Source organism: Dreissena polymorpha, chromosome 6 (assembly GCF_020536995.1).
Source record: "Dreissena polymorpha isolate Duluth1 chromosome 6, UMN_Dpol_1.0, whole genome shotgun sequence".
In the NCBI taxonomy this organism is placed as follows: Eukaryota; Metazoa; Mollusca; class Bivalvia; order Myida; family Dreissenidae; genus Dreissena; species Dreissena polymorpha.
In genome coordinates this window covers 115146696-115162692 of record NC_068360.1, presented here as the reverse complement: position 1 = coordinate 115162692, position 15997 = coordinate 115146696, and the positions used below count along the sequence as shown (strand labels likewise).

At 33.5% G+C, this 15997-nt stretch overlaps 1 protein-coding gene across 1 annotated transcript in view; it reads left to right on the top strand.

Annotated features, from left to right (window-relative positions):
* The first annotated feature begins 10786 nt into the window (after window positions 1-10786).
* The window catches only part of LOC127836013 (heat shock 70 kDa protein 12B-like), a 7922-nt gene continuing 2711 nt past the window's right edge, over window positions 10787-15997 (top strand). Inside the window, exons 1-2 of the mRNA XM_052362432.1 lie at window positions 10787-11036; window positions 15251-15555. Coding sequence (XP_052218392.1) covers window positions 10787-11036; window positions 15251-15555 — 555 coding nt within the window. The remainder of the gene's footprint in view (window positions 11037-15250; window positions 15556-15997) is intronic.

The window sequence follows — 15997 nt, the reverse complement described above, 5'->3', positions numbered from 1 at the left end:
TGTCACTGACAGTTTATCCCTATGGCGGCACTGGAAGGTTATTTTGATGACAACATACAGCTAGATTATACATGCCACGTTACTAAATACCAATGTTAACGTCGCAAAGGTAAATATTGTACCGTCGAAAGAATGTGTGCATGGAAGTTTACCACTATGGCACGTTGTCCCAAGTGCGTCAATGAAATACTTTTCACGCAGCGTCACTAACAGATGTACACCAATCATCATTGGAGTAGTATAGATGTGTTACATGGATATCAAACTTAACCCTCCATCAGTTTAAAATATTTTACCTTTTTCTAATAAGGTTGTAATGAAACGTTTGATTTATCGTTCAAATGATCAGACCTTAGCCAATTTATATATAGAGAAGTGGAGAATACAGTCCCTAGGACATGGGAAAGCTAAATGTTGTTTACTGGAAAGACGTATGTTAATGTCTTGCAAATTGGTACTGGACAGTGGTAGAAGTCAATGAAAACACTAAACTATTCCCATACACATGTGTAAACTAAAACAATTATTTAGAAATGTTTACACGAAACAAAAATAGGATAAGAATAGTTTATAAGGCCAATACCATATTATTGTATCGATATAGGTATAAGATAATAAAAATAAGTCACCAATCAGAAAAGTTGTTGAGCCTACAAGTAAATTGTGTAAGCCGTGCGTCACATATTCAATGTAATACTTATGGGAGAGACCATTCTAGATAGATATTCTCAGTGATGTGCAGATATCCGTAACACAAAGGCAGGTAAAGATATGCAAAATAGTCTTAATTAATTATATTTATGATGACACAAAAAAGTATTAATTTGTATTAATCATAAAGTGTTTTTTTTGTAAGTTATGTTATTTATTGCGCAAATTTTGCATGAGAGAATCAAAAACTTAACGAAACTGTAACTTTATTGATTTGCGATTAAAAATTGAATGCTTACATCGTTACAAAAAACGTACCAAAGTAATGCAATGTCATAAGAATGGTAAATAGCATTGGCGGTTATTAATGATATCATATGTATACACAAACAGGTCTACATGTAATACATGATTTACAAAATAGCTTCTGCAAACTTAAATGTAGCACGATACGAATCCGTCTCCTTCTGCGTGCAAATCAATACTTAAAGGCTTTAAAAACTTTTTGATCAATAGCCAATAAAGCCTCTGTTAAAGCGGTGCGGTTCGATCAGGTATTATGTTTCCTAAACACGCTAGTTACATGTATGTCTAACATAGTATTGAATATTTATATTGATAATGAAATCATGTTTGCACCCGTTCTTTCAATTCTCAAGTCGAAAGTGGAAATTGCGTTAAGTTTGTTTCACATACAAGGCCCCATTGATCTCCCCCAGGATGACATACGGTGGAATAAAGAAAAATCCAACAAAAACAAATGCACTTCCAAAGACAACCGATTTTCATGATTCTAATAATACCCTATGATGACATAACCAGCGGTTGTATAACAAATAAGACAAAGCAAACGAAATTACTAAAATATACAATTGTAAAGCATATTGTCAACGAATACAAACGATTACTGTCTTTGGAACCATATATTATGTCACGTTTCGTTTTGAATGTCATACGATCAATAACGAGCAAATAGAGAATACGCTTTCCGTGGGTATGTTTACATGTGCGGACTCTTGTCCACATAATAAAGTGATTCTAAATTTTGAATTATTCTGAATTTAAAGATTGCCACATTTCTTTGTATAACTTAACAGATTTGTGTGAGTAAATGGCTAATGTCAAAAATTGTTTACACAGATGTAGTCTCGAACGAAGTTTCGTAAACAAAACTAAATTGCCACGAATCATGGTAACGTTTGTAATATGATTATTCCTTAGGTAACACACGGTCTACTAAACAGAATGAAAACGAAATTTTCCTAGACTCAGGTTAAACCTATCATAGAACAGGCTGCACAGGAGGGAGTTTCGTGGTTTTTTTTCAGCATTCATCATGAATCATCAACAACAGATATGTAACTGTGTTGTGTAATTTGCCCGCATAAAGGGTGTGACAATATGATATACAATCGACAAATTCAGCAAGTGCGCAAGTCGCAATGAACATCGATCGTTAGTCACTTATTTGCTTCATCGATAAAACACCGGTGGTGTCCTATATCCCCAGCTTATGAATTGTCAGTTATAGAAACAATAAATATACATATGTTTGTGGAGGGAACGTTTAAATATTTATGTCATATTACCACTTACGTGCAAATTAAGACGGAAAGTGCATTCAACAACATTTGAAATTATCATGAGGGAGCTTATGGTTTATGAAAGGACAATGCTGATTATTGCTCAAGGGTTTCTAAAGAACTGACTAATATTTAGCTAGAACAGCTGAGATTCCCATTAAGTAGTCATTTTACTGTTAGGTTCAAACTGGGCGTGTATCGAAGCAGATACCTTGGCCTTTGGTTACAATGTCAGATCAACCTTTCACAAAATTGGTACTTTGTAACACAGAGCAAGACTTTCACGTGGTGTAGTCTGCCGTCTGACACCGAACAAGTTGATAGCTTACACTTGCAATAATATCATGTGCATCAAACTAAACATTATCCATCGTCAAAACCCACGCTACCACATTGGTCAACAACCATTGATGATTTCATTACAATAATGATCAGAACGTTGTCTTTGTTCAAGATACTACGAATGAAATCGATAAAACATGCTTTAATTTTTGTATCCTGGGTTACACAATTGAGGTTAATGAACGTATACGAGGAATCAGTAATCATGTATTTGAAGTTGTTTTCCGCCACATGTAATTAAACTGCATTTGCTTATGGTGGTTTAAACCCCATAAATGACGATGACTATAAAGCCGTATACATGTTGTTTAACATCCAAGGCGTCAATTAAGTTTAAGCGCCAATTAGAGTTGTTTGTTTCTTTATGGAAATCAAGTAACGAAAAAAGTATGACATTGACATTGACGCCGTGTGGTTTAAGTGTAAAGATTTACAATTATGTCGTTAATTTGAATTTTTTTATTTCAATGGAAAATTATAATCAAGGCAAACAACCCGAATACTGTAAACAAGGCAGATATAAATCCGGACAACCGACAGAGTCACGTAAACAAATAGTTCTTTATCGATCTCTACCTACAAACTTGATGTTCATTAAATTGCAATATGTTTGCGAAATGAGTTGACGAGATCCTATAATAAGTAAAAGCAGTTATTGCATTAACGTGTGAACGATAGATGTATAAACTTTCTAGCCTTTGATATTGTGAGCGTAACTTGCAATATTTTGATGTTGTGATTTATGTATTTAGGTATTCGTCACGTTGATAATGAAATTCTCATTTACGAAACGCCGTTTATAAATATGTGTTTTAATTTGTAGACAACTTTAACACCCAGGCCGAGAAGGTTTAAAATTACGAATTAGTTTTAAAAACTATTTTTAAATGAGGATAAGAAGAAGTTTTTTTGTGGTAACAATCATAACAGTTTAAAAGGCGTTTTATAGTTCATAATATTTTCATTTAATTCGTTTTTAACCAAATTATTATGCACTGTGAAAAGCAGGCGAGAATAAACACCTGAATGAAAATATGAAGATTTGTAATTTGCCATTACCATTGAACATAAATGACAAAAGACATAACATGATATGCATTATGTCAGATGCACTATTCCGTGTAATATATGAATTTCAAAATAAACACTGCAAATATGTATATAGCTCTCGTTTACCTTCTTCGTTGAAATAAAAAAATCGCAAATCACTCCTGATCGTTAAGTGATTCGTCTGTTTAAACAGTTGGTTTGTGTGATTATTTTGGGTTAGTTGTTTTCTGAATACTGTTTATATTTGTATATATTGCATTATTAAAATAACGACATATTGATGAAAACGTTACTATCTTTCCGAATAATTTATAGAATAAACTTTTTCAGCGTAATGATTACAATGCCTTTTTTTTTAACAAAAGTGGTAATTGTTAAAAGTTTGTTTCTAATTAAAGGCCTTCTTAATCTTTCACAAGTGGTTTGTATATAAAATGAGGCAATAAAGAACGTTTTCAGATGACAATTCCACGCTACGTTTTTGGCAATCTTACACAATATGAATGTTATTTTAGCTACGCCATTTTATGCGGTATATCAAATCGAAAGTAGTAATCGATTTATGTCGGTTTGTCCTCTTTCCCATGTTTTTTTGCAGGAATGTTTAGCATAGTGACGTTAGTAGCAGTTAATAACAGTGCCACATTTGATTGTCGAAAGAATAATACGCTATTTAAGACTTTAACAAGAACATTATCCGGTAAGAACCGAAATGCGAAAAGAAAAATTAACACCATTATTATCTGTTGGTCACACAGTCTAGTATTTAAGTGAATGTCGTTAAAATGAGCAAAATGAATACAATTTTGATCTGTTGGTCACACAGTCTAGTATTTAAGTGAATCAATCAATGTGTGCTTGACCAAAATTGAGTATAGTCATTAGTGTTAAACATGTCGCTTAATAAAAGACATGGCTGCAACGACAGACATCAAACTATGTGATGACTCCTCTCGTGAAGAACGACAATAATAACCAAATTAATTGACTAAATCATGAGAAACCTTAAATAGAGAAAACAATTACGTATTAACAGAAAAAACTGTTTCATCATTGCATAAATACGATTTTAATTATTACGCATTTATTTAAAACTGGGCTTTTTGTAGTTAAATGCAGAGATATAAATGTAACAATAAACTTTGTTAGAGTGGATAAAATTATGACATTAATTAGATCGATGAAAGTTTTTTAATCAAAATTTCTATTTCGTGTTATATTTAAGAACATGTTTTCGTTGAAGGGTATATAATAAAATGCTTGTTTTACAATATAAAACACAAAGTAAAACGTCCAGTACAAACAAATCTGAGGAACGAAAATGTATATCAAATGAAAAACCGCACTTGAACACTTCAGCTTAAATAAACCAGACAAGTATTTGAAAGTATTAAGCAATTCTAGTATTTACAGACGGAGAAAGAACGAATTGAATACAGTCGATTAAAAGCAGATCAATATTAACTATTTGGTATAGAATGCCATGAAATATCAATAGGTTTTATCATTAATAAAGGTTAAGGCAGCTTGGTTCCCGTCCTCTTTCAAATTTATCGAGAGATTCGGGACAGGAACCAAACAACCACAATTTTTCATACCCAATTTTTTTCGTTCCTATTTTTGTCGTACCCAAATGTTTTCGTACCTGATATTTTGTTCGACCCAAATTTGTTCGTACCCCAATTTTTATCTCTTACAATCTATGTACCGATTCTGATACTGAATGGGCCAAGTTCCCCACGGGCACTACTTCCCCGTACCCTCGGTACTTTGAAATATACTTCACCGTACCCCGTACTTACAGGTACCCAATCTTTCCAAATATTTTTTTTCGTACCTATAATTTTTCCTACCTAATTTATTTTCGTACCCAATTTTTAGTCGTACCCACATTTTTGTTCGTACCCTATTTTCTTCTTCTTTTTTGTACCCATTTTTTTTACCAAATTTTTTTTCCTACCCCAACTTTTTGGTGGCATAATTTGTTCGCAACCAAAATTTTCGTATCCATTTTTTGTTCGTACCCAAAATTTTCGTTCCCACAATTTTGTTTTTGTACCCATAATTATTTTTAAAATGTGGGTACGACAATTTTTGGGTACGAAAGAAAATTTGGGTACAACAATTTTGGGTACGAAAAAAGTATGCCAAAAAAGCCTCTTGTTCTTTATAAAGTTTAACAAAGAACTGTGGATTGTCTTAAAGTCGATTTACACTGCAGCTATGCCAAATCTAAAAAATAAGGATGCGGATAAATGACAAGCAATAAAAATTACACAATTTTGGTGATGTAGATCAACTTAAATTGATGCTTTTATATCCATCCTCTTCAAAAGCATCGTCACACCAGTACTGTCAGTACTTGGATCTCTTTTTAGATCACGTATCCGTAAAAATAAAATGTATATACTCGATGGGAGTATTTCAATTTTGCCGTTATTCTTAAAAAAATTAAAGTGACTTAAGACTAGATATTGGTATTTTGTTTTGATGAAAACACGTGTGTGCTTTTATCCACTTGTTACACCTCATTTACTCTATGACGGCATAGGAACGTTGTCCCAAGTGCGTCAATTAAATACTTGTCAGCGTCACCAGCAGATTTCCATAAAGCTTAACTGGAGTATTATAGATTTGCTTACATGGCCATCAAACTTAACACTCTATCAGTTTCAACTATTTTACCTTTTTCTTATAAGGTTGTAATGAAACAGTTTAGTTATCGTTCAAATTATCAGACGTTAGGCGATTTATATATAGAGAGAAGTGGAGAATAAATTCTCGAAGACATGGGAAAGTTAAATAGTGTTTACTGGAGGGACGTTTTTTTCATATCGTGAAAATAAGGAACATAAATCGTACTAGACAGGGGTAGACGTCAAGGAAAACACTAAAACATTGTCATACACATATATTATTATTATTATTATTATTATTATGTAAGATAGAAATTTATTTCGAAATGTTTACACGAATAAAACATAGGATAGGAATATTTTGTATGGCCAAATACAATATTATTTTATCGATATAGGTGTACGATAATAAACAATAAGTAACCTATTCGAACAGTTGTTGAATCTACAATAACAGTCTTTAAACTGTATTTGCGTCACATATTCAATACAATACTTATAGGAGAGAGTATCTTGATAGATATTCCTAGTGATGTGAAGATAACCGTAACAAAAGGACAGGTAATGATATGCAAACTAGTCTTGATCAATTATTTTTAAGAATACAAGAAAAATCATTTATTTGTATCAGTCATAAAGGGTCTTTGCTATTTATTGTAATTATTTCGCAAATTTTGCACCAGAGAATAAACAACTGAAGGAAACTGTAACATTTTTGATTTGAGATTAAAATTCGAATGCTTACAACATTACAGAAACGTTCATGATTAATAGGTAATATCATGTCATAAGAATGAAAAAAAGGGCAGTTATTAATTATGTCAAATACACATACATGTCCACGTGTTATACATGATTTACACAATACATACTGCAAACTTAAATGTAGCACGATACATGAATCATTCACCTTCTACGGGCAAATCAATAATTTAAGGCTTTAAAAACCTTGTTATCAATAGCCAATAAAGCCTCTGTTCAAGCGGTGCGATTCGTTGAGGTATTATGTTTCTTAAACACGCTATTTATATAAATGTCTAACACAGTATTGAATATTTATATTTATAATAAAATCATGTGTGCACCAGTTCTTTCAATTCTCAAATCGAACGTGGCAATTGCGTTAAGTTTGTTTCACATACAGGGCCCCATTTATCTCACCAAGGATGATGTACGGTGGTATAAAGAATAATCCGACAAAAAACAAATGCACTTCCAAAAAGACAAGTTTAAAGTATTTTTGCTGAGTATCGTGCCAAATGTGTATGTAATTAGAGTTACGTCATTATGGCCATCTATTTTAATTCGAAAGTAGTACCCGATTTTCATGATTGTAAAAATACCCTATAATGACATACCAAGCTTGTGTATAACAAATAAGTCAAAGCAAACGAAAGTCCTCTATATACAATTGCAAAGCATATTGTCAACGTATACGAACGCTTAATGTCTTTGACCATATATAATACCACGTTTCGTTTTAAATGTCACACGATCAACAAGAGATTGCAAAGCAATATTGTCCCCTACCGGTGAAACTCCACCATTGTCAGTAAAAAAAAAGTATTTTTTATATATTTGTTGCCATATCAACCATAATTCTTGACGTATGAACAAAATGAAATGACGTGCATAATCTCCATATTGCCATCTTTCCATGTTTCAAGTTTCATGAAAAAATATGAAGAACTTTAAAAGTTTATGCAGAATCCAGAAAAGACTGACAGACTGACGGACGGAGCGCAAACCATATGTCCCCTCCGGTTTCACCGGTAGGACACAATAATTAGCAAATAGAGAATAAGCTTTCTGTGGGTATGTTTACATGTGCGGACCCTTGTTCACATAAGTAAATGATTCTGAATTGTAAATTATTCTGATTTTTTAAGATGTTCACATTACTTTGATAACTAAACAGAGTTGTGTAAGTACATGATTAATGTCAAATATTTTATACACAGATTTAGTCTAGAATGAAGTTTCGTTATACAAAAATAAATTGCAACAAATCATGGTAACGTTAAAAATATTATTATTCCGTAGTTAACACACGGTCTACTAAACTGAATGCCAACAAAAATTCCCTAGATTTAAGTTAAATGTATCGCTTGATCATAGAACAGGCTGCACGGGATAGGTTTTCGTGGCTTTTGGAAATATTTTAGCCTTCATCATGAATCATCAACACCAGAAATTTAACTATGTTGAGTAATTTGCCCTTTTAACGGGTGTGTTAACATCATACACAATCGACTAATTCAGCAAGTGTCTAAGTCGCGATGAACAACGATCTTTGGTCACTTATTTGCTATATCGAGAAAACACAGGTAGCGTGTTATATCCGTCCTATATTACCAGCTAATGCATAGTGAGTTAAAGAAACACGAAATACACAGGAAAGTCATATTACCACTTACGTGTAAATTAGGACGGAAAGTGCATACAACAACAATAACAATTCTCACGAGGGAGCTCAGGGTTTATTAAAGGACAATGCTGATTATTGCTCAAGAGTTTCTGGAGAATTGGCTAATTTGTATCGCAATCAGCTAACATTCCCATTCAAAATTCATTTAACTGTTGGTTTCAAACTGGGCGTGTATCGAACCAGATACCCAGGCACCCAGTTACATCTGTCCATGAAACCTTCCAAAAGGTTGCTAGATATATTGTCACGTAGAACAATTCTCTCACGACGTTTAGTCTGTCATCTTACATCAAACACGTTGATACCTTACACTTGCAATAATATCATAGGTGTGCATCAATCCAAACATTATCCATCGTCAAAACCTACGCTTCTACATTGGTCAACAATCATAGATGATTTCATTACAATGATGATCAGAACATTGAGTTTGTTCAAGATAATATGAATGAAATCAATAAAACATGCTTTAATTTTCTATCCCGGGTTACACAATTGAGGCTGACGCACGTGTAAGAGGAATCAGTAATTATGCATTTGAAGTTGTTTTTTGCCACATGTAATTCAACTCAATTATGGCTTATGGTGGTTTTAAAGCTATCTTATATGACGATGACTATAAAGCCATATACATTGTTTAACATCCAAGGCGTCAATCAAGTTTATGCGCCAATTTGTGTTTTTTATTTCTTAATAGCGATGAAGTAACGAAAAAACGAACCTGGTCATTATTTAAGCGTTAAAACTTTGTCTCGGACCTTCAATCTCAAAGTATGACATTGTCATTGAAGGCAGCCATGTGTTTTTGTGTAAAGGGTTAAAACTATGCCGTTATTATGAAATCCCTCATTATATTTGGAAATAATAATCAAGACAAACAGTCCGAATACTGTCAACAAGGCAGAAAGAAATCCGGACAACCCGACAAACTTACGCAAAATAGAGTCCTTAATAGGTCTCTACCTACAAACTTGATGTTCATTTCATTGAAATATGTTTTCGAAATAAAATTAACGAGATAATATATTTAGTATAGTCACGTATTTGTCACGTTGATAATGAAATTCTCTTTAACCAAACGCTGTTTATAATTATGTGTATTAATTTGTAGACAACTTTAACGCCTAGGCCGGGAAGGCTATATATTACGGACTAGTTTTTATAACCTTTTTTAACAATGAGGGCATAAAGCAAATTTGGGTGGTAACACTCATAAGTGTTAAAAAGCCGTTTAATAGTTCATTATATTTTTATTAATTTTTGTTTTCCTTCTTTTTAACCCAATTATTATGCTCTATTCGAAGCAAGAGAGAATAACAGGTGAATAAAAATGTGAAATTTTGAAATTTGAACTTTGTCATTACCATTACATGGCAAAAGTCATACCATGATATACATAATGCATTCCGTGTAATATAGGAATTTCAAAATAACCACTGCAAATATTAATGTAGGTCACATAGTAGGTATCGTTTACCTTCTTCGTGAAAATCTAAACTTATGCGCAGTCAAAAAATCGAAAATCACTTCCTGATCGATAAGCAGGTGATTCGTCTGTTCAAACAGTTGATTTGTGTGATAATTTGGGATAAGTGCTACTGTAACCTTTGTTATAGCGGATACAACCTCGATATTATTTCTATCGATGCAAGTGAAAACGTGTATAAATCTCAATATCTATTTCATGTAATATTTCGAACATATAATTGTTTTTAGAAATATATTTAAAAACTTTTCTCACCAGATAAAAAAACGTTGAGTGCGAAAAAATCAAAGAATCGGAGATATATATAAAATAACAAACCTCAGCTTTAACAACACACAATAAATTTGACAGGATTAATCAATGCTTCTATTTTATTTATATTTTCTCTCTGATAGGCGTTTCTTGTTTGATTTAATTATTCTTATTTTTTTTAGCAGTCACATAAACAGCCAAGCTATGTAATATGGAATTTTTACAACCATTACTGCTGCTTCTTCCTGTATTTGCGCGTTTGTTGCGACGGATTATATGCTTTTTTGCACCAGGTTGTGTTTTCGTTGTTTTGTATTGTCTGGAGCCGAACAGGAGGATACAGTTAAGTTATTTTAGAATGACATTAAAGTCTTTCTCGTCTTGTGTCAGTTCCAAGTGCGTCGACCCTACCGTCCCCCAACAGGAGCACCCACACCGACCAAGCCGAGCACGGTCAGACCGCACCCCGCTCCCGCCCTCGCCCCCGCCCTCGCCCTCGCCTTCGCCCTCGCCTTCGCCCTCGCCTCCGCTCCCGCCCTCGCCCCCGCCTCCGCTCCCGCCTCCGCACCCGCCCCGCGCCTCCGCTCCAGCCCAGAGCCTCCAAACAAGTTTATAATGAAATAATAAATGCCGCATCCACACTTGTGCTGCCCATGACAGCAGGTTGTCAAAATGTTTAATTGCGTTTTTCTGTAACTTTGTAGAAGTATTATATAGTAGGCATAATATAAAATATTCTTTTAGTTGGATACTGGCTTTGGATGGGAAAATTATTAGAAATTACATATAATTTTTGTTTTAAAGTTTGATTCAAAAATAAAATAAAAAAAGGTATTTCTCGCTATATGTATATGCTTACAATAAGTTGTTTTACTAATTTGCTAGGGTATTCAATATAGTGTTATAATACCTGGCACCTTAAATATTCGTAGCTTATTATCTTATTGTAGGCTAAATTATTATGTGCTGATTTGTGCCAATGGCTGGCTATCGATGGATTCTTTAGTAGGTGTATTCCATATTTATACATGATTCGAGCTAAGATTCAAACGGACTGCTACATAAAGTCGACATCAATCATTTTAAACACTTTATGCAAAGCATCCATGCAATGCACCAAGCAGTAAAGCGGCACATAAGCGCCGCCACCATACTAATGTGTTGTACAATTTCATTAGTTATGTTGAAGTTTAGCATATACATTTATAATGATTGTAAGAATATCATATGATTGCGATACTACTTAAACATTCGTAATGAATGGTTCAATGTGTATACTGTATTTGAGAAGGGAGTATATGCTCTCCGCTCCAAAAGAGGTGTTAGTGGAAATTCTAGCAGGATATAAGACACATCCCGATTCCAGATGCGCCACTGTTCTTTTAAGTGCCCGGTGTAAAGAACATACACTCTACACTCACGAATAACGTAATAGCGTATACTTTTGAAACAAGGCATTAGTTTAATCCCGAAATTATTTAACACAACAAATTATTTTGGAGCAACGATATTGTATTTTAAGATGAAATTGTAGACCTTATGTTACAACATATTTAAAAACATGTTTTTGCTTTCATTTATATAACTTTAATGTGTTAATGCTTAGCAGAAAAATAGAAAAGAAACGTTAAATGCAATACATCCGAGCGACATTTTATATATATCATTTAAAGGAACCGCTTTCGAAACCCATATCATTACAAAACGAAATGATTTCGAGTAAGTTAAATCAATATAGGTTTATTAAGACTTGAATAAAGCGCATGGACAGAACCTATTATCAACGGGGCACAAGTAACTTATCGGTTAATAGAGTTTTCGACAGGCTGTTATGCGTTAAACTGACCTACTTACAAAACAGCAGCGCAATTTTGACATTTTAGTGGAAATCGAAATTTTGTCATGGCTATGTATCTACCTTATCACAAGAAAGAATAAAATCAGTGCGGAGTCATTTTCATATCCCATGTCTTATTTGTTCAATAAATAAGAAAACTCGGTATAGTTCTGGAGGAAAACAAATGGCCCATTGCCTGTACAATACAGTACAACGAATACATCAGGATACACAATCCATAAGGTGTAGCGTATGGTTAATTAAAGTGCAAGACTGACTTTCTAGAGCAGGGGTTCTCTATAAATCTTTAATTGCTAGATCGGCGGACTTCGCCTTTTACGAGGCAGAATCCGGCAGAACTGGATAGAAATAACCACCCAAATGTAATTATGTGTTGTATAGTGCAACCGATATAATCGTTATCGATACCTTTGAACATAAAAATCGTAATCGTTATGAAGATAAGCGCACAGCATGAATGCATATGAACCTATAACAAAGACACAATTGATCTAACTGGACCGTGGCTGCATTGAATCGGTGAGATTGAAATAATTGATGAGGAAGCGCAGATGAAATCCAAAAATGTGTACACAAGTACAAGCATGTTGTTCCAAACGCCAATTGATATTTCGGGACGGTCGATCCGAATTCATTAAAAGAGAATTGCAGATTTTATTTTACTAAGACATGTGAATTTTAAATGTGGTTTACTGTAGAAACGTGTTTTCATAGGAGATACAATTATATCGATTAAGGCAATAACGCCGTAATCGGAAAGCGTTCGGCAACGAATTAATATCTCAGTCAAAGTCCGGAAATAATACTTATAGCACGAAATAAATGAATTCGTTTTAATTTAAAACCTCAACACACGAAATAAATGTGTGGTTTTATTTTAGAACTTCAGGTGTTCATCTCCATAAGATTTATTTACTTGAAAATTAAATTTATTTTAATAAATTCGTTTGAAAAAACAAACTCGTTCAGGACGTCACGCCTGTTGACATTTTGTTGCAAAATGAAAGTGCGTAATATAGACCAGGCGGTTTACATACACAAACAAGAATGTGATACCGATAACCAACGTTGTTCTGCTGTTAAATGAAGACAGTTTGTCGCAGACACATTACCGTTACGGAATGTTTTATTCACCTTTTATATACATAAACACATAATTTTCTTCAATTCTAGCTTATGAATTACGAAGTTTTAACTTTTATACCAGCATGATCTATCAAGAATTTTGTTACGTATTCACACATTGACTTTAAGTTTGGTTATTTTTTATTTAGGTGTTGGGTATGTCTCAAATGTCTCATTGCAGAGGCAATTTCCATCTTGTCAAGTTTGAGTCAGAGCCAGCCAGCCTAAGTAGCCTTCGACTTTCGAACAACGGATCTACGTAGGACAAACGTGTTTTTAAACTTTTACCATGAGCAATAAATAAAACTGATTTACAAGAAGGTTATATTATTTAGAGTTGCAACGTTGCATCATATTACATCATGCAACACATATTTGTATGTTGATAATTTGAGATGAAAGAGTCGTCTATTTGTGACGTGCTTGTTGTCCTTACTCATAACAAACAATCCTATTGTTAGTCGTCAGTATGAAACTTAAAAAGGAATAATTGAATTCATGAACAATGCATTGTGTGCATTTTTTACAATTCGAGGTACAGTGATTCTGGACGTTACTCAGATTGCTGTGGTGGAATTTATCACGGGTTCGAAGTTATGAAACCATCAGTGCCGAATTCTGCTGAAGCCCAGAACAGAAGCTTGAATCTCTGTTGATGCTTATTTCAACACGTCTATAAATTGTGGCAATTTGGATAATGTCTCCATTACAAAATATATTTTTTGCTATGTAAAATTGGATATATCTTAAAGTTACACCAATGCTCACAATCAACGAATATTTCGCAAAATATTTCGTTAACCTATACACAATAAGTGTGCCTTGTAGCAATAGCCAAATTGTCAACGCTTGATGTGGTATTGTACTTAGATTTAACGAGATAATTTTTGTGTGGCACAATATATTCCATTTTAATTTCTCGCAATGATATCTATTCATACGACACACGAACACTTACTTGGTACATGAACATGTGTTGAATATATTGTCCCGTAAAAACAAAAAAGAGCATTTTGTATCATGTTAAATCTATGTTACCAGACCATCTCTAGCGTTGAAATTTTGGCTACTGCTATAAGGCACATGGCTTTTCTATATGTTAACTTTATTTGTTGAAATATTTAACGACATAGTCTTTGCTTTTGAGGGTGTATGGGCTTTAAACATTTGTGTGGTGAAGTGCGGCTGTATGCTATTTACATGTTTGGTGACCTTGATATTGTATTATTTTAATGTATGTTTATATCAATATTAAGCTAAATTTAGCAAATTTCATCATATTATAGAGTGTATACCTGACGCTTTTTATTAGCAACTAGAAAACACCTAAATAGATGTGATATACAAATATATACTGAAATCTGTAACGTGATAATGAATGGGGGGTGGTAGTCATACTCAAAGTGTAATTTCTTGAGATTTCTGAAATTCATTTAGTATGTAGAAAATACAATGTGTAAAATAAATATGTAAAATATATGCATTCCATCCCACTACTAGTGACATTAAAGTAATTAAAGATTCTTGTCCCTGGACGATTTGTTGTAGTTTTTTGCCATTTAATCAAAATGAGTGCACATATTATTGGAGATCGACGGTAAAATTGGCTTTTTATGACACTTTTTTCATGCTGTGCCTACTAGCACAATCAACTTATGTATATTTATTAAGTTATGTGGAAATAATAATAACTTGTGTTTCTGGAAAAGTACCCATTAGGCTCCCACTACCTTCAATAGAACAAGCCAGTGGAAATGCTAACATATTATCCCATACATGTGCTACATAAAAAGTATGGTTAGTTATACAAATATAAAATGCCAAACATTATATATTTAGGTAAAGTTATCTCTATCGGAAGTCAATCCTTGATTGTGGCCGCTTTTGACTTCGGAACCACGTACAGTGGCTACGCATTTTCATCCAAAGACTCTCCAAATGACGTCAAAACTAACAAGAATTGTACTACCGGGTCTGGTAAACTCATCTCATTTAAAACACCGACAAGTGTTCTTCTCAATAAGGATGGTGAGTTCAACTCCTTTGGATTCGACGCCGAGGACAAGTATTCGACTTTGGCAGAGGACGGAAAGCACTATGGTTGGAGACTGTTTAGAAGATTTAAGATGGTTCTACACAATCAGGTAAATTGTCAAATTTATTATTTACTTCAATGTCCCTGGCGCACCATGGTCTCTAATTAACACGTGTAACGAATGATCATTATTGTAAGTATAAATGTCAGTAAAATACAAATGTTGTCATCATCGAATGCATAATTATGGTTGTTAAGAAGGGTTATGATTACGACGAAAGTTCTAAAGGCAATAGCTCTTATTAAAAACAAAATATATTTATACGTAAAAATGTTCAATATTTTATGTGAGAATAGTATGCAATCCTCATCAAAACAACTTTTCTCTAAATCTCAGGTAATTGTGTATTATTTGTGAACGCTTAGAAAGTTGTTTACACATTTTGTTACATTCTCGTTACGAAAATAAATGACTAACAAGTTATCTCAGTCGATGTCGGGTGTGATATTACGCGACTTATTATATAAGATTTACCACTCCGCGTATCTTT